The sequence below is a fragment of the Trematosphaeria pertusa genome (assembly GCF_010094035.1).
Source record: "Trematosphaeria pertusa strain CBS 122368 unplaced genomic scaffold BU26scaffold_9, whole genome shotgun sequence".
NCBI classification, from domain to species: Eukaryota; Fungi; Ascomycota; class Dothideomycetes; order Pleosporales; family Trematosphaeriaceae; genus Trematosphaeria; species Trematosphaeria pertusa.
The window spans coordinates 1,619,915-1,639,647 of record NW_022987220.1 but is presented as its reverse complement, the minus strand read 5'-3'; the positions used below and the strand labels follow the sequence as shown (position 1 = coordinate 1,639,647).

General features: G+C 54.5%; 10 protein-coding genes across 10 annotated transcripts; 4 read left to right on the top strand and 6 right to left on the bottom strand.

Moving 5' to 3' along the window:
• Positions 1-20: 20 nt before the first annotated feature.
• On the bottom strand, positions 21-1,485 carry BU26DRAFT_520743 (alpha/beta-hydrolase). The gene is made up of 4 exons (XM_033829359.1): positions 1,311-1,485; positions 615-1,260; positions 417-567; positions 21-368 (listed from the first exon to the last, which is right to left on the bottom strand). Exons 1-4 carry the CDS (start codon positions 1,344-1,346, stop codon positions 236-238), a joined length of 966 nt encoding a protein of 321 aa, XP_033682649.1. The 5' UTR covers positions 1,347-1,485; the 3' UTR covers positions 21-235.
• Positions 1,486-1,689: 204 nt separating this feature from the next.
• Positions 1,690-3,109, top strand: BU26DRAFT_430080 (acyl-CoA dehydrogenase family member 11; the record flags this gene model as incomplete). The annotated part of the gene is made up of 2 exons (XM_033823855.1): positions 1,690-2,025; positions 2,084-3,109. 2 exons carry the CDS (start codon positions 1,690-1,692, stop codon positions 3,107-3,109), a joined length of 1,362 nt encoding a protein of 453 aa, XP_033682648.1.
• Positions 3,110-3,367: 258 nt separating this feature from the next.
• Positions 3,368-4,786, top strand: BU26DRAFT_459963 (kinase-like protein). The gene is made up of 3 exons (XM_033825021.1): positions 3,368-3,590; positions 3,642-4,258; positions 4,312-4,786. The coding sequence occupies exons 1-3, from the start codon at positions 3,492-3,494 to the stop codon at positions 4,703-4,705; spliced, it is 1,110 nt and encodes a 369-aa protein (XP_033682647.1). The 5' UTR covers positions 3,368-3,491; the 3' UTR covers positions 4,706-4,786.
• Positions 4,787-4,948: 162 nt separating this feature from the next.
• On the bottom strand, positions 4,949-6,288 carry BU26DRAFT_351304 (uncharacterized protein). Its single transcript, XM_033822462.1, has 2 exons — positions 5,194-6,288; positions 4,949-5,144 (listed from the first exon to the last, which is right to left on the bottom strand). The coding sequence occupies exons 1-2, from the start codon at positions 6,164-6,166 to the stop codon at positions 5,083-5,085; spliced, it is 1,035 nt and encodes a 344-aa protein (XP_033682646.1). The 5' UTR covers positions 6,167-6,288; the 3' UTR covers positions 4,949-5,082.
• Positions 6,289-7,500: 1,212 nt separating this feature from the next.
• BU26DRAFT_459959 (FAD/NAD(P)-binding domain-containing protein) lies at positions 7,501-9,695 on the bottom strand. Its single transcript, XM_033825020.1, has 3 exons — positions 9,397-9,695; positions 8,926-9,324; positions 7,501-8,870 (listed from the first exon to the last, which is right to left on the bottom strand). Exons 1-3 carry the CDS (start codon positions 9,624-9,626, stop codon positions 7,718-7,720), a joined length of 1,782 nt encoding a protein of 593 aa, XP_033682645.1. The 5' UTR covers positions 9,627-9,695; the 3' UTR covers positions 7,501-7,717.
• Positions 9,696-10,189: 494 nt separating this feature from the next.
• BU26DRAFT_459957 (NAD(P)-binding protein) lies at positions 10,190-11,347 on the bottom strand. Its single transcript, XM_033825019.1, has 2 exons — positions 11,027-11,347; positions 10,190-10,962 (listed from the first exon to the last, which is right to left on the bottom strand). The coding sequence occupies exons 1-2, from the start codon at positions 11,073-11,075 to the stop codon at positions 10,217-10,219; spliced, it is 795 nt and encodes a 264-aa protein (XP_033682644.1). The 5' UTR covers positions 11,076-11,347; the 3' UTR covers positions 10,190-10,216.
• Positions 11,348-13,769: 2,422 nt separating this feature from the next.
• BU26DRAFT_430216 (uncharacterized protein) lies at positions 13,770-15,046 on the bottom strand (the record flags this gene model as incomplete). Its single annotated transcript, XM_033823864.1, has 2 exons — positions 13,770-14,912; positions 14,966-15,046. The coding sequence occupies 2 exons, from the start codon at positions 15,044-15,046 to the stop codon at positions 13,770-13,772; spliced, it is 1,224 nt and encodes a 407-aa protein (XP_033682643.1).
• A 1,337-nt stretch (positions 15,047-16,383) lies between these two features.
• BU26DRAFT_552309 (uncharacterized protein) lies at positions 16,384-17,570 on the top strand. Its single transcript, XM_033832148.1, has 2 exons — positions 16,384-17,059; positions 17,178-17,570. Exons 1-2 carry the CDS (start codon positions 16,871-16,873, stop codon positions 17,409-17,411), a joined length of 423 nt encoding a protein of 140 aa, XP_033682642.1. The 5' UTR covers positions 16,384-16,870; the 3' UTR covers positions 17,412-17,570.
• Positions 17,571-17,779: 209 nt separating this feature from the next.
• Positions 17,780-19,525, top strand: BU26DRAFT_520734 (uncharacterized protein). The gene is made up of 3 exons (XM_033829358.1): positions 17,780-18,065; positions 18,131-18,619; positions 18,673-19,525. The coding sequence occupies exons 1-3, from the start codon at positions 18,039-18,041 to the stop codon at positions 19,105-19,107; spliced, it is 951 nt and encodes a 316-aa protein (XP_033682641.1). The 5' UTR covers positions 17,780-18,038; the 3' UTR covers positions 19,108-19,525.
• Positions 19,142-19,624, bottom strand: BU26DRAFT_351092 (uncharacterized protein). The gene has a single exon (XM_033822461.1). It carries the CDS (start codon positions 19,530-19,532, stop codon positions 19,176-19,178), a length of 357 nt encoding a protein of 118 aa, XP_033682640.1. The 5' UTR covers positions 19,533-19,624; the 3' UTR covers positions 19,142-19,175.
• Between the last annotated feature and the right edge of the window lie 109 nt (positions 19,625-19,733).

Below are 19,733 nucleotides of genomic sequence, written 5' to 3'. Positions count from 1 at the left end.
ATCGAAAAGCACCTGCCATCGACACATGATTCGCGTTGAACTTTCTCGCTATCTAGAGTTCACGCTGGCCGCGTTGCAAATATACCGATGGGCATTAGACGAGGCTACTACGCGGCGGAACTGTACCTCACGTGACCGTCGTTTCGCGGGAGGCGAGGAATCGTTAAATGAAATGCTCCGTTCCAATCGCCTGGCGTACCCCCTCTGGAGACGAACTTGATTCAATAGTGAGCGGTTATGATATCACCCACTGAACCCCTTCCGCAACGTTCTCATTGTACTCCTTCCTAGGCTCATCGAGCTTGGCAGATGGCCAGGTCCAGTGGTAGTGGGGGTATCCCCCGTAGAAGTCAAGCTTATTCGGCACCCTACGTACCATTAGCACCTAGTACCTGGAAGAGGGCCAGCGAGCCTACTTGTTCGCGTCGAGCTTTTGTTTGAACAGAAGCCCATCGTCTCGGAGCGTGTCGTGCCCAGCCACGGTAAGGTATACCTTCTTCAAGTCGTTGATCTTGTGGTGTAGAAGCGGCGAGGCATACGAATCAGTAGGTGGTGCACCGAACGCCTCTGCTTTTCGTTAGCGCGTGCCCTTCTAGCTGCAATGGAGTACTGACCCCAAAAGGCATGCAATGCGTCGGCTGTGTCAATGGTGTGATCTTTATGCTCGTCCATTGAAGTGTACTTGGACTTCAGTTCCTCTGGAACACCTGCTGGGTGTACTGTGGCAGGAACTTGCGCTACCACTCCGACAATGCTGTCTCCCAAACCCTCATCGATCGCCTTTAGCGCCAGACCAAGCGCAAGTTGACCTCCGGCCGAAACACCAGCTGTAAAAATCTTGCCCTCGATACCGCCGAGCTCCTTCGCGTTCTTCAGCGTCCATTGCAGACCACTCCAGCAGTCGTTGATCAGACCAGGGTGCTTGTTCTGCAGCGCAAGCCCGTACTCGACCGAGACGAGCACAACACCGCCGCCTTTGGAGATGGACCGACAGAACGGGTCGTCGCCGTCGAGGTCGCCCATAGCCCATCCTCCACCATGGTAGTACACACCAACTGGCTTGCCTCCAGAATATCCCTCCGGCGTGTAGATGCGCACCTTCAATCCGCCATCGATTGTTCGATCTTCCGTCTTCACGGCCGGGTCGGGGGGCGGGAAGGTATATTTGGTGACCATCTTTGCCCCAAGCTTCGTGAAGCCATCGATGCAATTCGAAATCGGTCCATAGAGCAGCGGACGCTCGCCGAATTCCTCCTCAAACTAGACCTCGTCAGTTTGGTCTCGTCTCGGAATTGGGTCTTGCAACTCACCTCAACCCAAGGTTTCGCAAATCCTTCAGCAGCCATTGTCAGCCAGCAGTCGCGTGCAGAAGTGTCCGCCCCGCCATTGCGAAGAACACTTCTTCTACACCATTGGATCGCCCAATCACGACGCGTTCGCTCCAAGAGTGTCGTGGTGGAGACTGTGTTCCGAAAGCTAGCGTGGAAAGGCGTCAGGGTCCAGGCTCGTGCCTCACGCTTAAAGACATCCGATCTCCCCGCAAACTTCCTCGGCCTCCACACATTCACGCCTGCGCCTGAATCCGGTCTAGCCAACCATGGGTTCTTTAGATCATCATCTTTTTCGTGCATTGCGCGTCAACATCCTCTATTCGCCTCCATAACTCATTCCCAGCAAGAGACCCGCATAATGGCTTCGAACATCAAGATGGACGGCAGCCCAGCCTTTGCCCGCATCCCGCCGTGGGTGAAGGCCAAGCTACGGCCGATTGCCATTGAGAAGATTCAGCAGGTACATGACTGGGTCGAGCACGAGTGCATCCCCGCCGAGCGCATCTACAAAGCCCAATTGAAGGGCGACCGATGGAAGACGCCCGCCATCATCCACGAGCTAAGGAAGAAGGCAAAGTCCCAGGGACTGTTCAATCTGTTCCTGCCAAACCACTTCGAAGAGTCCCCTGGCTTGACGAACTTGGAGTACTCATGCTGTGCAGAGATTATGGGAAGGGTGTATTGGGCGGCACAGGTGAGCTCCTCCGAAGGCTATTGAGTAATAGAGAACATATTGATCTGACAACATACAGACGATGAATTGCCACGCACCTGAGACGGGCAATATTGAGCTCCTTGCTAAGTACTGCACATCGGAGCAGAAGCAGCGCTGGTTATATCCCCTCATGAACGGCGACATGTCCTCCGCTTACAGCATGACCGAGCCCGACGTTGCCTCTTCAGATGCCACACAGATCGGAATAAAGATGGAGATCACGGACAAGGAGGTCATAATAAATGGACGCAAGCTGTACGGGAACTGCCAATACAACGACGAGATGCAGCTGTTCATCCTCATGGGCTGCTCCGACCCCAAGAACCCGAACCCCTGGAACAGACACACAACCTTGGTTGTGCCGGCGAAGACGCCTGGTCTGAAGCAAGTTAGGAATTTGACCATCATGGGCTATGACTGGGCACCAGAAGGCCACGGCGAGTACATCTACGAGAACGTGCGGGTGCCACTCAAAAACATCATCCTCGGCCCCGGCCGCGCTTTCGAGATAGCTCAAGGCCGCCTTGGCCCTGGCCGCATTCACCATTGCATGCGGCTCATTGGCCAGGCCGAGCGAGCGTATGAGCTTGCTCTCGTCCGTTGCATCGAACCCCGTAAGAAGCCACGAGGCAGGTTTATAGGCGACTTTGACAGCAACATCGAACGGATCGCCGAGATGCGCATGACCATCGATGCTATGCGACTTGTGGTTCTCAACGCAGCGGATACTATGGATCTACAAGGCAACAAGGCTGGCCGATACGCCATCGCGCAGAGCAAGATCATGGTCCCCAACGCTCTGCTGAAGGTCATCGACGAGGCGATGCAAATGTACGGCGGACAAGGGCTTACACAGCATACGCCGCTACCCGAGTTGTGGACGTACGCCAGATTTGTGAGGGTCGCCGATGGGCCAGATTCAGCCCACAGGCATCAGGTGGGCAGAGACCAGATGAAGACAGCAAAGGTCTTCAGGGAGAGAGCCGAGAAGTACACGGAGCGGTACAAGGAGCTCTGCAAGAAGTGGAATCTGGAGCCTGAGGAGTTCTGGGGTATTGTCTAGGTGCAAGCTCTGTTAGATCAATTGTACCTGTATACAGCCTCGCGAAATTCTATCTTCGTGCGCTTTCTCCCGCTGTTCGCCTGGCAATGCTAGTCACAGCTGACTCGTCAAAATCCGAGAGAGATACTCATAATGACAACCCCGCGGTTATTGTGTCCCGAGATCGCCTTAGCGTCCTGCAGAGAGCTCATCCTAGCTCCATCTCCACCTCGGCTTCAGGTTGGCTCGCGGCAGCATCGCAAATCGTCGGCGTAGAGCTGTAGACCTTGGCTCCGGACATGAGCTAGTCCCAGGCTAAGTCACTTTCTTCAAAAAAGTTCACGACATCTCACTCCCCCTCCAATCTCTGACTTTGCTCTGTTGCAAAAGGCTGGTGTTCAGCATGGCAGGCCCCGTGAGACAGCCTATTAGTATCCCCTCTCTCTCAAAATACATTGAGAAGAATGTTCCCGCTATCAGCACGCCGATATCTCTCAAGCAGGTGAGAAATCCACAAAATTATCTCAAGATCACCATGCTCAAAGCTTCCCAGTTCGGCTTCGGCCAATCCAACCCCACATACCTCCTCACCGACTCCCAATCCGCCAAATTCGTCCTCCGTAAGAAACCCCCCGGTACCCTCGTCAGCAAAACAGCCCACAAGGTCGAGCGCGAATACCGCATTCTCGCCGCCCTCCAAAACACCGATGTCCCGGTCCCACGCGTTTACTGCCTCTGCGAAGACTCCACCATCGTCGGCTCGCCCTTCTACATTATGGAGTTCCTGGATGGGCGAATAGTCACGGAGCCGCATTTCCCCGGCGTGAGTCCGAAGGAGAGGAGCGAGATGTGGCATGATGCTATTCGGACGCTGGCGAAGCTGCATAGGCTGGATCCGAAGAGCATTGGACTGGAGAGCTATGGGAAGCCGACAGGGTTTTATGATCGACAGATTAAGACGTTTACGACGCTGGGGGAAGTGCAGGGGAAGGTTAGTGATGTAGAGAGTGGAAGAAAGGTTGGCGAGGTACCGCGGATGAAGGAACTTGTAAGGTTCTTTAGTGATAGGAGGAGTCAGCCAAGGGATCGTGGGGTGCCGATTCATGGGGATTATAAGATTGATAATCTGGTTTACCATAGGACGGAGCCGAGGGTCATTGGGATATTAGAGTGAGTCCGCGCTTCTGTGTTTGCGAGTGGGAGAAGGCTGACAAGTCGTGTAGCTGGGAGATGTCGACCATAGGCCACCCGCTCTCTGACCTCTCTAACCTCATCGTCCCTTGGACCATAACCGCCTTCTCCACTGAGAGACGTAATTCGCACACCGCCTTCGTACCAGGGGCCCGTACTCCCGGCCTACCCTCGCGAGAGCAAGCCGTGGCTTGGTACGCTGAAGTTGCCGGCTGGGATCCCGTGCCAGAGCTTAGCTGGAGCACTGCGTTCGCTATGTTCCGAGATAGCATCATTTTCCAAGGGATTGCGAGTCGGTATGCAGTGAGGCAAGCGAGTAGTCTAGAGGCGAAGAAGGTAGGCGAGGAGATGGTGCCCGCGGCGGAGATTTGCTGGGAATTGGTGCGGAGGGCAAAGGAGGATAGGGGTTCGAGGGCGAGTCTGTGAATGAAGATAGCAAGGCGTTTAAGGCTACGCGTTAGAAACTTCCACACGATGTGTAGTGAAGGCCAGGCGCGAGGATTGTGTATACATGCGGAATCAAGAAACTTCATCATTGATTTGATATGGAACCATTGACAGTCAAACACAAATTCGAGTGATACATGATGCTTTTCCTTACCGTGTGTATAGGCTACTCCAAAAACTCCGCCTTTCCATTCTTGTACGCATGAGACCGTTTGCGAAATGAGACGTGGACCTCGTTAACGAGCGTGAACATTCCGTGATTCACCGCCGTTGCGCCAGTATAAAGAAAAAGGAAATAGAGGGAGTCATCGCTGATTTGTAGCTGGCGTGACAGATGAGCGCACGTTCCGTCGAATCTACTCATCGTCAAAGTCCTTCAGATCCGCCCTGCGATGGAAATGGATGAGGACGTAGTGTTCTGATGACTGGTTAGTTAGAAGCTTTCCATGCGTTCAGTCTATACTTACCCTTCTCGCTGGGCTTGTGCTTCATAACCGCTTTGTACGTAGCCAAACTCTTCACTCCCTTGTAATACCTCTGAGTATTGCTAACAGGCCCAGGCGCGATAGCAGTAATGACTTCCTCTTTGTTGACTGGGATTGGTTTGCCGCCCGGAGGAGGCTGCAGGATTGGTGGTGTAGGCAGCTTCTTCTTGTTGACCTCGACAGTATGCTCTTTGATGTCATCCTCATAAACGCTCTCGTCCATCTTCGGAGTCGAAGCTACAACTTCCTCATCATCAAGCTCGATGTCGTGTGGATAAGGTGTAGGGACGTAATAGTGATCATCTTCTTCGGAAGTAGGTGTCAAAGGAGGCAAATCATCGACATCCGGAGGAGTCGCGGGCGGCGTGTTCGGCTTCGCAGAGGGGACACCGTACTGCCAGTCGATCCCCGAGAAGCGCTTCGGTGTACGCAAGAACTCTGTGGCGCTGAGCGGCGGTTCGGCATTCCGGGCGAAGTTTTGGCATGCTTCCCACCAAGCGCGACCTTCTGGTGGGACTAATCTGCTATTGCGTCTTGACGCATCTTTGTGACCCTCTAGTACCCGGAGTGCCGCGGATGGTGCGTCGTTGACACTGGCATTGGACTCGTGCTCAAGGTGCGAGACACGGTGTTGAATGTCGAGCATGATAGTGCGATGAGCTGCCAGTTCCACTTGGATATTCTGGAGCATCTCGATGAGGAGTTGGTTGGACTGGCGAAGAGCGGACTTGGTCGTCGATTGCGATGCTACGGAGACTCGCTTCGAGGATATCATTGAAGCGCATTTTGACGTCGCTGGACTAGCGTTGACTAGATGGATCTTGGGCTCCATGATGAGGTCTGCCATGGTAGCTCCGGAAAGATGTGTGATATCCATTTTTGAGGCGGCGTCGTGTACGGACGGATAGGCGTAGGCGGACATGGGAGAAACAGGAGCTTCAAGCACGCTCGTCATGTTGAAAACAAAAAGATGAAAGAATCTAGATGAAAGCGATAGCTAGAAGCTATCGATGAAGTGAGAAGGAAATTCGTTCTTCGACAGTCGAAATGTCGAACCTAATCATGCTCCTACCATCGGGCTTTTAAGGAACGTCTCCAGACCCCGCCATCTCGACAACCCATCAAAACGCCCGCCAAAACGCCAAGTAGTCTAGGCGCCGAAGCATCGCATCGCCTGGAGTTGCTTCGGCGGTCTTGACATGCAGCATATTGCCCGTTCGGGTCTCAAATTGAGGCATTTCGCCTCCTTGAAGCTCCGCCGAGAGCGGCCAAGAACGCGGAGAGGCCTATCTGAGGTATGCTCTCGGCGAGCCAAGAGTTCGTCCAGACGTTGGTGCTGTAGATGTCCTACCGTGGGATGTTTCAGTGAGGAGGGTTGGCGTTTCGCACGATAGCGATCAGAGAAGATCGGACTCGGCGCTTATCGATAAGTGCTTTGAACGGCAAGGTCTAGAGAGGGAAGAGCCATCCCCTGGGCACTGCGTTGTTCTTGCCATCTACTCTTCTAGACTTGAATATCCTCGAACAGCTTAGTCTGAGTGAGGAGGATTCGTGTATGCCATTACTACTCGGTTCGCTGCTGGCTAATCTTTCGCATTTTTCTGTGGGAGACCTCATCATCTTGCACTCCGCTTCGTCATTAGAGCCCTTTGCATCGCAGTCATCGCATTCATTAACGTCGCCCTCGCCAGCAAGGCGCTTCTTCCTCTTCTCGATTCTTTTCCTTCTCTTCCTGAGGGTTTTCGGCAGGCGAGAGCCAAATCTGATGGTGCAATGGAGGGCGAGCGGGCAGCCACAGAGAGCGCAGTAACATTAGAAAGAGCCCATGGCCTGGACTGGTGTCACCTGGCAGGTGATTGAGGTGACGGGGCTCAGAACAATGAGGAACGGCGGGCTGGAGGGAGGGAGCTTTATGCCTACGAATCCTTGGGGTAGATGAGGGTCTGTGCAGACGGTCCGTCCAGCTACTAGCTGGTCGTGCCGCCATCAATCTCTTCTCATAATAGTAATTAGTACTAGCAATTAGGCATCAAAGCGACTATAAGGTGCGCCCGACTTTTGGGCGAGACTTGCATCGGATTGCGCGAAAACAGCCCTGGAATTCTCTCGGAACAGGGGCGCTACCCATACTACTCTTGCACTAAGGACGCGGAGCCAACGCTAGGCTCAATCAAGCTTCGAATCCACTCTTAGGGTCGGACTGGGTTTTCCTCTATCTTTGAGAGTCGACGTCACCCATCTCCGCATGCATGAGAAGTAGGCGTGGTATACCTCAAAGCCCAATTTTGAAAATTGTTTGTAAGCAGGCCTGTCCTCGTATCATCACGCCTTGCTACGAGTTGAAATCGCGGCCTTCCCGGAAACTATATCTACAGAAAATGCTATCCACAAAGAAAGGAAAAACTGCGGAGAACGCTCACGTTTCGAACTTGCAACAGCTATGCAAGCTGAGCCAATAACTGCTACAAATGCACATCATACTGGTACCACACCCTCCGCATTCAGCTTACAGCTTCGCCTGCGCATTCTCCTCGACAGCGACCTGCTTGCCGGTAAAGCTGACACCAGCCGTGGCTTGCACAGTTCCGCTCTTGTTGATAAGCTGCAACTTGCGTTTCCTTGACAACGGCTCGTCGTCATCCTTTTCTCTAATATAATACGCCCAGTCAGCTGTAGGATCTAGCTCCGTCTGCGAGTATCCATTGCCCATCCAGGCAAACCGATTACCGTTGTACTTGACGTCCCAGTCATCAAACCGCACCTCCATCATAGCCTCAATGTAGTGCAGCGTAGAGCCCGGCCACAGCGCAGTAATGGGTCCATCCGGCCGTTGCTTGTACCATGAGCGGCAAGGGTCATGCCAGACAGTCTTCTGCATAAAGCGATCCTTGTGGGCGATGAAGTCCGCCACTGCTTCCTGCTTAGGTGCAAACGTAGCAATATTGTTCGTCTGGAAGCGGTCGATGAGCTTGCACATGTAGTCTGCCTGGCACTCAATGGCAGACAGTACGGGGCCGTTTCCGATTGGGCAGTTAGGACCGAGGAAGATGAGGTAGTTAGGGACGTCAGCGGCGGCGATGCCGAAGTATGACTGCGCTTCGTCTTTCCAGGCGTCCTGTAGGTTTGTGCCGGATGGGCCGACGACGGGGAACCGCGGCTTGAAAGAGGTGTTGAAGCCAGTGGCGCAGATGAGAACGTCGACAGGGTACTCCTGACCATTATCACAGAGGCAGCCGCGCTCGGTGATCTCGTTGATCTCGCCGTATACGACTTCGACGTTGTCCTTGCCAAGTGCTTCTAGGTAGCCGACGCCGGGGGTCAGACGACGGCAACCAACGTGCCAATTGGGGATCAGGCGCTCCTCGAGGTAGGGGTCATGCAGCTTGTCCTTCATCTGAGTCCTGAAATATGCTTCGGTATCGTCGTTGGTGTTGGTGCCCTTGAGGAAGATGCCGAATTGGCCGTTGAGTCCGCGCTCGACGTTCCGACGGTATTCATTCAGAACGCCGGGTTTGGTGGCGAAGTCGAGACGCTCTTGGTCAGAGAAGACGTGCTGCTCGAGACCTTGGACGGGCGATACCCAGGTGGGCTCGCGGATGAAGGTTGTGCATTTCTGGACGTACGGTTGGATGGTGGGGAGGACTTGGATGCCGGAGGATCTGCAATCGTGGTCAGCTTCCATTTCCGCAGGCCCGCAATTGAGCGTCGTCTTACCCATTACCGATCAGGCCGACATGGCGGCCATTGAGGTCGATCTTGTCGTCCCAATTCGCCGTGTGAAGCAGCACGCCCTTGTATTTGTCGAGGCCAGGGATGGCAGGCCACTGCCAGTTGTTCAGGATGCCAGAAGCATTCACGAGAATATCGCAGTGGTCGACAACCGTCTCGTTCTTCTCAAGGTCCTTGATGTGCACGTCATAGCCGCCCTTCTCCTTGTTCCAGTACGCGCCGGCGACCTGATGCCTCGTCTTGACAAACCTGTGCAGCGCATACTTCCTCGCAAAATCGTTGAAGTAGTTGAAAATCTCCCGCGAGCTGGCGTAGACGGCGGACCAGTCGAGCTTCGGCTCAAAGGACCAGGTGTAGTTGTGCGAGGGGACGTCGCACGCGCACCTGCCAAACTACGGCCTTAGCTTCTTTCCGTATCCGGCAGCCTGATGGCTGATGCGGGGAACGCCGACTTACCCCGGATACCGATTCTCCCACCACGTCCCCGAGACCTCTGGATTCTTCTCGTACACCGTGAGCGAGTAGTTGGAGAAGTGTCGCTGCAATTTGTAGGCCATCAACAGCCCGGAGGCGCCGGCTCCAATGCAGACAACCCGAACATGGCGCTGTGCGTGGATGGGACCATGGAGTCGGTGCTGGGCCTCGCTTTCTGGGGGATGGGTTGAGGGGACGAGGAAATCTGCCATTGCGGGTATAAAGCGCGAATACAAAGCACAGGGTGGAGCGAAGATAGAGATGAAGCAAACGAGGACGACGCAGGCCAGCGAGCCCCACGCTATGTTTTTATATTATCTGACCTACTTTCTACAACCGCTAGAGTCAGTCCTGGCCGCTAGTCTCCGCCTTGCCGAGTCATTCCATGGGATACCGAACCCGGGGTCTGGGGAAGCCGCGACGATTCGTGGGGATGCACCAATGAATTCGGTCTTACTCGTGTCGTTCGCCAAAAGATATCCGATGATCCGTCGCCAGCACACCCTCGCTAGTTAACTCTAAAACGAGGAATTAGCACGCGTTCTACCTTCGTGCCAAGGCTTCCTTGTACATCAGCACATTATCACGTCGCTGGGGCTTCGTGCGGGCGGTCGCCAGTGTCAGTCTAGACGTACGGAAGCGGATGCAACGTCTTCCAGAGAACACCGCCCGACACTCCGTCGGAACAGCACATTGCTGTGGGCCCTTGATCTGGCCCGTTCTGGCTTCACCTCGAAGCGGGACGGGGTCATCATCCATTCCAGAGAGAGGTAGCATGAACACTTCGCATTTCAGGAAACTACTACTGAATAGTAAAGCCACCATCAGCCACCATCGCTGCCCCGATCACGTAGCTGCTCGCCTCGGAATGCAAGAACGCAACACAATCACCAATCTCCTCCATCGTCGCCAACCGTTGGATGGGTACCTTCACCCTCTCATCGTCCATGACACTGCCCTTGTTCATGCTGCTCAGCACGAGCGGAGTCGCGACATAGCCAGGACAGAGCGCATTGATCTTAATGCCTCGGGGACCAAACGCAACAGCATCTGCCCTTGTCAAGCCGACCACGGCGTGCTTGCTTGTGGTATACGCGGTGGAGGGCACATTTAGTGAAGGACCAAGGATCCCGTACATTGACGCCGTGTTGACGATGGAGCCGCGGTATGATCGATACGAGTCCGTGAGCTTCTCCTGCTTCAGCATCTGGCGGATCTGCGCCCGCTGGCAGAGCCAGACGCCCGTTGTGTTGACAGATAGCACTCGCTCGAAGTCCTCTTTATCGATGTGATCGGTGGTTTTGAGAGCGCCTCCAATGCCTGCGTTGTTCAGCGCGTAGTCTATCCGGCCGAATTCTTTGACCGTCTGCTCAACACTGTCGTTGACGGCTTTCTCGTTCGCAACATCGAGTTCGATTTCTTTAATGGAGATACCGGGGTAGTTTTTCTTCAGCTCGGAGACTGTCTGGGTGACAGGGTTGCGGTCGAGCAGTGCGAAGGAACGCACGCCTTGTCGTGCGAGCGAATATGTAGCATACTGGCCAATGCCTGTGAAAAAGTCAGGAGGAGCTTTGGTGGAGCCTACTATAAGCTTCAGTGCATGCGAACTCACCAGACCCGGCGCCCGTGACATATGCAACACCCTTCAAAGCGAACGCCATTGTGTCTACTACGCTTGTTCCTGCCCACTCTGTTGTAGAAGTATGGGATGTTTTGTGAGCCTTACAGTCCCCAACAAAGTCTCAGCCCTTCGAGGCTCGTGATGCTAGCTCTCTCATATCAGGAAGCCTCGAGCCGGAGTCAACGCCGAGATTCAAGCTGCGGCTGGGATATGCGGAGAACCCACTCGCGCGCCTGTTCGGATCGCATTTCGAGGCGGCATTTCGAGCTTGGCATTTCGAGCTCGGGACGCGAAAAGCAAACGAGACGGTCTGGACTGGCTGAGCTTTCCCGAGGCACGGGGATGGTCGGCTTGCGAGAATGCGGGATGAGCACACGAGTCATGCATAGCCGCTGCTTCAGTAATGCACGAGTTGGAGGCTGCTCCGTCCAACTTTTGTTTCTAAGGTTAGCTTGTGATCTAAGTCTGATGCACGAGGATTTGCGTGTCATCGTGAACGTGTTGGTTTTACAGCATATCGGCATAGGCTTGATAGAATGGAAAATGTAACTGAGGCTAAAACTTGTACTCCAGATTGCTTGAGGAGCCCTTTACCCCATTCTTGGAAGGCTACCTAGGTATGTCTTTTATCTACAATGGTCACGTGCTCACGCGTTTCCCTCAATGCACGGACTGTAACGCCAAGATCACTCCCAATTTCCACAACATCAACCTCTGAGCGCACGTCATTGCCAGCCCACCTCACCCCGCCATGCTTGCATCATGGCCACCCGCCCAACTCGCATCGCACAAACCTCGACCGAAGTGAAGCGCCTACACAAAAAGAATGGACTCGGTCTCCCGGGGCGACAACAGCGCCAACTCGAGCGCGCGGCCGAACTAGAGCAACGCGCCATGCGAGCCCGAGAACAGGAGGAGCGCAGGAAGGCCGCGAAGAAGAAGCGCGAGGAGCGCGAGAGGAAAGAGCACGAGGCGAGGAAGGAAATGGGCGTCGGGGTGGCGACACAGTTGATTGGGTATAGTCATACGCAGGCACAATTGAAAAGCGGTATGGAGACCTTTCTGGGGTTGAAGAGGAGGCGAGAAGAGGAGATAAAGAGGGAGATGGAGGTTGCGAGGAATCTAGAAGCGATTGCGGAGGAAGTAGCGAGGGAGCCTTGGGATGATGATGGCGAGGAAGATACGCTGTTGGAACTGCCGGAGTTAGATCAGAAAGATTGGGACCAGTGGCTTGATGACGACCTGGACGATGACACGCTGCTCGAGGCACATGACTTGGTCATGTCGGATCCAGTGGAAGAATCGAGAGAGGAAGATGCGACGCAACCACCAACCGCACCCGCGCCCGTCGTCAAGGAACCGAAACCAGCGGCTCCAAAAGAGGATGCTGAATTTCTCCGGCTGCATGGGCCCACCAACAAAGCGATTGAAAGCATATTGGACAAGCTCCCTGAGCCCCTGATTGAGTTGCTCTCCCAGGACACATCGACCGACACCACGAACTGGGATCCGGCGCCGTCCCTCTTACACAAGCTGAACCCGATTGGACTACCGCCTCATCGCTTACGCATCAAGTTGGGCTGTGCAGTAACACTACTGCGGGACTTGGACACCAGCAGCCAGCTTTCCAAGAGCCAACATCTACAAATATTACGGGTAGGAAGGGAGAGGCTCGAGTGTCTTGTCCTGGATGGCCAGTTGGAAGGTACCAAGACGTTCCTCACCCGAGTTGCGTTCTCTGCAAAGCATCGAAACGATACCAATTTGTTGTTCCAGCGGATTCAATTTCCCATACAAATCTCACAGGACGTCACTTCGTCGAACGTCCCTCGGGAGCCTACACAGTCGACGTTCAAGCTACCTTCTATGTCCGGACAGTGTACGCGGTCAATCAGCGTCTTCAAGAGTCCCTCGCCTCCGACGCCTAAGTCGAAGCCACTGAAGCCGAGCTTCAAGCTCCCAGGTTTACCTGCGTCAAAATCGAAACCACCTTCGCCACCAAAGCCCGCAGTTGTCTCGACTCTCTCTTTGTTTGATGGCTGGGATGACTTCCTCGATAGCGGCACACAGATCGCTCGAGAACTATCTTCTGAGGAGAAACCAATTTGCAATCCTCCGATAGGTGCTCCTGTCGTAGCCTCGTCTAATGCTCTGCCCCCTCTCCTAACCCAAGATTTCGATTTCTCCCTTGAGGAGCTGGACGACCCACCGATGGATAAGCAAGAAGCCGCCAAACCGTCCAAGCTAGCACCGAATATGTCCGGCCCGATAAAGCCAGCGACACGTCCTTCTACCAGTAGGGGGTTACCGTCTCCCAGCAAACCGAAACCTCCTGCCAAACCCTCGATGGCCCCCCCGTCGTGCCATGGTCCTGGGCGACCGGGCCTCAAACGAAAATCGCTTCCTACTCCTACGAGTCGTACGCCACCTCATAAGCGCAAAGCAATTCCAGCCCAGTGGCCGACGACTGCGCCTAAGGTCGCTATTCTTACTGCACCCTTGACTTCATTTAGCCAGTTTGGGCTTTCGACGCAGGAAGCCGGTTCCTTCTTCGACGATGATGAGGATATGAACTTTGGGGTTTCGCCTCCTGTTGCTGTATAGTTGCCTCCACGGTCCCGTATTTGTTTGGATATACCTCTTGTTAGGTTTGGGTCGGCATAGACGCAGCGTGCCCGATGGATTGTTTGAGTCTTCCAAGTTCTTCTATTCTTTGCTCTGGGTATCTTCTCCATCAAATGACCATCTCCTCCCCATCCCCTTCCGCCCCGTTCTCCACCTCGTCTTCCTCCTCATCTAGGTCCTCCAGCGGAAACGTTAAAATAGCAGCTACATTTCCCAGCCCTTCTAATCTCTTCCCGCTCTCGTGCAAACTACTTAGGACGCGCACTTCACCACCTTCTACCTCTCTTACCCTATCTACCAGCGTCACCCAGCGTTTCCTTTCTGCAACGTTCTGTGCCCTGAATAATGCGTTCGAAATCATAAGCACGCCGCCCCCTCTCCCTACCGCGCCCTTTTCCACCGCTTTTTCTACTTCTTTAGGGCCGTACCACGCGCGCCCGTCGTCTTGTCGCATCAGCGTCATGAATTTATCCATCAGCGCTGTTTCGCGCGCGTATTTGGTGTCGGACAGTTTTGCGGTTATGGCGGGGGAGGCGAGGACTTCGGAGAGGGTGTGGACGTGTGGACCTGAGGAGTGGGCGACTAGGATTGAGGGTATGAGCGCGAGTAGGGGCTTGTTCGTCGCCCGTGTCGCTTCGTCCTTGATGTAGGCTAGGAAACTCTGCGCAACGAAGCCCGGGCTTGCGAGTAGCAGCGGGACCGTTTTATCCTGATTGATGCCCTTATTCGAGAGATCGAGATGCCGTAGTAGTGTGGATAGAGTGGTGGAGAAAAACTTCTCCATGCCCTTGTCGTGCCCATCAATGCCTCCTTTTCTTTTGCGCGGCACCGGTACCTCCACCCTCTGTCTCAAAATCGTCTGATGCTCGGTAATCAGACAAATATTCGCAATACCCTCGCCCATCACGACGGCCCACAGCTCCGCCCTTCTTTCCGTCTCGCACGCCTCCCGCAGCATCTCCAGTGCCACACTATCCCAACCATCGCCCTTCTCGAGTGTGAATTTGCGATTCAGTTCAAGGTCTAGCGTGTGGTGTGAGCCAAGCTTTACCCACTCATTTTCCGAGGCGACGCGGCCTGCGACGTGCAGCTGGCCGGAGCCGATGTCGAAGTCGGTGGATGTGACGGCGATGGTGAGGTCGAGGGCTATGCGTTGCGAGGCGACGGAGCCCGAGTCGGAGGTTTTGGAGACGCGGCGGATCGCGCGGGCGCGGAGGAGGTCGGTGGGCTGGATGAGGTTGTAGGCGTGCCACTAGAAAAGGGTTGAGTCCGATAGAAAGGGAATGGGAGCAGGGTAGCGGATACCATGTCTTCTGGCTCTTCTGGTAGTAATGTTGCGAAGCCTGAGCCATTCTTCTGGTCGATTTGAGACTTGAGGAGACGCATTTTGGCGCTGCTATGTGGGTGGTGTGTGCCAGTCGTCGGGAGTTGTCTGGGTTCTTCACATGGGAGACAATCTATTGGCGGTAGTGTTGGTGTCCTGAGCTTAGTGGTGATGCCTGAGGATTTTCGAGAGAGTTGAGTGGTGTTGTTGGAGGGGCCGGTGATGCACACGTGTGGTGGCGGACACCTACGGCGGGGTAGTGCTTGTCAAAATTAAGCTTAATCTTAACGATAAGATACCTCGACCCTTCCCTTCGGTTTTAGACTTTTCCACACCTATCTGCCTCCCGGACTATTACGCCTGTTACCCAGGTAATGGTCCTTCTTGCAATGCAAAAAGACTTGTCGATCTCTAGTGAAATCATATCTGAGTTGAGATAGCACAGAATGTACCCCACCAGTGGTAATACAAGGGTAGGAGGAAAGAAGGGGTGTGGATAGACACGAGGTAGAGACAGACACACACTGCCCTTGTCGTATCATGACCTCTATACTCGCCTTTTCGCTCCAGATTCGCCTGGAATGTCTTTCGGTTCGATCTCTGAGGTCAGCTCGAGGAATCATTGGGCTTCTGAATGCTGATGCAAAGCATCTGCCCAGAGTCCTAGCGACCACTTTGTCTCATCTCTCCTCTTTCTCACCACGGACACACGCGTACCGACAGCACAGCTCGCCTTCTTGTGCTTCTTCCTGGCGCTGGCCAGGCGTCACCTCTTCTCAGCAGATGCTCAATCACAACGACCTCCTCACCACGCCTCCACGAGAACCAAGAACCGCTCAGCTTCAGCTCTCGTCTACGAGACCCACGAGGAAGAGACATACGAGACGCCTTTGCTAGCTGAAGTACTCCCCGCCCATAGCGTCGCCGTTCGGAAAATATCGGTCCCTAAAGATCAATGACGTACACGACATACAAGACATGCCCGGCTCACAGCATCGCGCATATATGGCAACGCCTAGTGTTCTCGCCGGACGCGTAGCATCCTAAGGCATGTCCAAGGATTCACCCCTTCACACGCTCGTACGATACCTGCAATCCGACGCGTATACGTCTTCTTGTCGTATGTAGGTCAGCTTAAGCTTCTCACCTCAGAAGGGCACGATACGCGGACGGACGTCCGTTTCCTCGTCGCTCTGGTGTTGTCGTCAATGCGGGGAGCCGAACCCTCCTTGCGCGCACCGCACAGCCGCAGCCGCACGACCACGTACCGTACTGCCCCTAGGAAATCCCCACGAACATCACTCAAAGAGCGTGTTTCGGTATAGGTTCCATAGCGGAGATCCGAACGGGCCGGCGATCATAGTGCGCATCATACTTTAAACGTCGGAGAAGCCAAGATTGCGCACCACGCTCTTGGGAACCTTGGAACGCACATCGATACTGCGATACGCCATGGTTCCATGCGATTGGAAGGGGTGTTCGTATGGAATATAAACGTGGAGTGGAGTGACGGAAACAGCCGTGCACGAGTCGTTTCACTAATGCGCCGTTGATCACTTGCTTTTTCTAGGCCCAGCGGCGTTATTGATAGCTTCGTAAGGTTTCCGAGCTGTACTCGTTTGGATACAGGCTAGAGCTGCTGGAAACGATCGTCGTCATGAAGCAGGTGGGTGAGAAGCTTGGAATATGCTAGGTAAGCGCATAATGGCTTCAGGGCTATCGCTCCGAGTTTTCTATATATTCCTCTACGTCTTCACCTTCTCTACTTCATCACAGTTCATCACCCCTCCACCTTTCGCTTATTTTCATTCGACTCCTTGATATTCCAAACAAGTCACTAGCGTCCCTTATTATCATCACTTTCCGTCGTTACAAGGAATATCAAAATGTCTACCACCAACGTTGCAACACCTCTTCCCGCTGGCCTCAGCCAGACCACCGTCATCGCCGCTTTGCACAATCATGATCTTATGATCCGAACCCTGTGCCCGGCACTCATATCCTACGAGTTTGAATCTGGCGACATGTCCACACAAGCCATGTATATCGTAACGGACAAGAAGCCTATCGGCCAGGTACGTTTCCTTTATACCATCTTCCCACCCTCTTTGTTCAACCCAGGATGTTTAAACGAGGTGTTCCGTTGGGTCACCACCACGACTCCTATCGAACACTATGCTGACATTGACTCAGACGACATACAAACTCACCCTAACTAACGTCCCCGATGGCGTCGACAGCCTCGTCAACGCTAAGCCGCCCGTCGGTGTGCTCACCATCTCGGGCAAATGGCGCGTTCGGAACGGCCAGCTTGTCGAGGATGTAGAGATTGACGGCAACTTCATGATGAAGAAGATGGCGAAGGGGAATGTGGAGAAGACGCATCCGGAGCAGCATACCAGGTTGCTGGAGCAGATGAAGGCGTAGAAGATTTGGATAGCCGCATTGTGTTTGGAGTATGGGTTTCGGGAGCGATAGTCATGTGGCATTTCTTCTGGAGTTATAATTACTTAATGTATTTGTTTGCGAACTTTCAATATTGCTGATCTGACGATCAATCTGGCGAGGCGTGAGGCTGAAGAAGATTGGATAAGGCAGAAAAAAAAAACGCTTACTTTACCTTGATCGGGAGGTCGCAACCGCATTTTCGATGCGAATGTAAGCCTTCGTGGTGATCACCATAAGGCGGGCCACGTGGGTTCCCAAAGACGGAGCAGCGCTACACATGATCTGCTCGTGACTGCCACCAATATAGGTATGCACGATTTCGTCTTCATTTCCATGCTCCCCTAAGACTTTTTTTCTCCACAAAACTCTCCGTGCAGAAGTGACCTAGACCCGGTCGGGACGGCTGATCAACGCCCAAGAGCGCCCGTTTCAGCCAAGCCAAGCTCGAGGCACAGGTAGCGCACGCCGCATAACGTCATCGCACGGTAGGGTTAACCTGTATTGCGTGCCAAACACATGGAATTTTATACCACGATACCACGTATAATAGACCCAGCCTAGACAGACGCCGGAAAGTTTCCGCCGTAGAGTCTGTGAGTAGCAGCCATGGCTGACGATTATGGCGAGCTCGTGGTGAGTTGCGTGCCTGCTCTCTTCCTGTTCTGTCGCTGCTGACTGCGAGGTGTTTTGCGATATAGGAACTCGGATTTGAAGGTGTGGATAAGGTTGTGGACAAGTATCATGACGCTGTTTACGGGTTCGCGGATAAGCATTCACCAAAGATGGGACGAAGAAAGCGCGGCGGTGGTGCTCGGGCTGCTCACGGCCATGAACGTGCGCCTCCATCTCCCCCACCGGCAGATAGAGACAGAGATGTCGATTCCGACGAAGACGTGAGGAATAGGCATGCGGAGGATAGGGGCAGGGATCGCGACTGGAGCGAGGCTGGCGGAAGACATGGAAGACACGGGCAAGATGGTGACTGGAGGGACGCTGGCTCAAGACATGGCAAACGTGAGCAAGATGGCGACTGGAACGAGGCTGGATCAAAACACGGGAGATCTGAGCAAGACCGCGGGTATAATGCTGCGCCAGGCGCCGGTGCAGTCGTTGCGAGAGGCAGCGATCCATACGCATACCCAGGATACGGGCAACTTGGGGGAGGGGGATACCAAGGAGGATACGGCGTGAGTGCTGTGCTTGTTTGTAGCCTTCTGGCAAAGTACTGATCCGGTTAAAGTACCAACCTCAAGCCTCGTACCCTCCCTACGCGTACCCGCAGGCACAGCAATACGGAGGACAAGAGTATGGAGAGGATCGGGCTGAACGTGGACGGCCTATGCCGCCGCGACGACGCACTTCCTCTTGGTCACCACCCCGCCGCTCAGATCAACAGCGTCGCCGCGCATCCCCACCTCGCCGCCCTCACTCCAATTCGCCTTCCAAGGGTAGGATGGCGGCTACCGTTGTAGGGGGGTTGGTGGGAGGCTTCCTGGGCCATGCAGCCAAGAAGGACAACGCGCAGATGAACGCGGTGTCGACTGTTGTTGGCGCGGTAATCGGTGGCATTGGAGCGAGAGAGATATCGGAGGCGTACGACCGCAGAAAGGAGAAGAAGCTTGAGCAGGCGGAGAAGGAGCAGGAGCGGCGAGAGCGGCGGCGGAGGGAGCGGTGATGACGCTAGCTGGCCAGCGAGCTAGGCTCAACGGCAAAATGGGTGCAAGCGATGGCTCGGGTTGGTCATTATACAGCGTGGGGGAGGATGCGGTTGGATCTAACGACGGAACGAGGTATGAGATATGAGAGGCTCTGACGACTGCTGGCGACTGGGAGATAGATAGCTCGACACGGAGCGCCGCTGGAGGTGCAACGTGCAGAAACAATTGAAAAAGGTCGGAAACGATTGGGCAATGCGCGGGCCAGTGAGAGGCCAAATTCTCCGTGCGGCGGAAATAACAGTCTCGAGCGGGAGGGGACGGCTTGGACACGCGGCGCAGAGGACGAGGATGCCGCTGCAGGGGTGCGGGCCCTGAGAGCTTGACAGCAACAATAACAGCCGACGGCTGGTTGAACCGGGGCTGCAGCTCGCAAACAGAACATGGTGACGGAAGTGCGCAGCGGTGCAGCAGCCCGGAAGAGCAACTGGGCGCGTGGCTGTTATTGTGGTGGTGTTGGTAGTGGTGGAGCTGTCGCGATAGGGTTCGGCAGCTGAAGCACGCGCTGACGCCTGGCGAGCGCGTTGTTTCGGCGCCTTCCAGAGGTTTTCTGGAAGGAGGAAGGAGCGCCGGACCCACCTGCCTA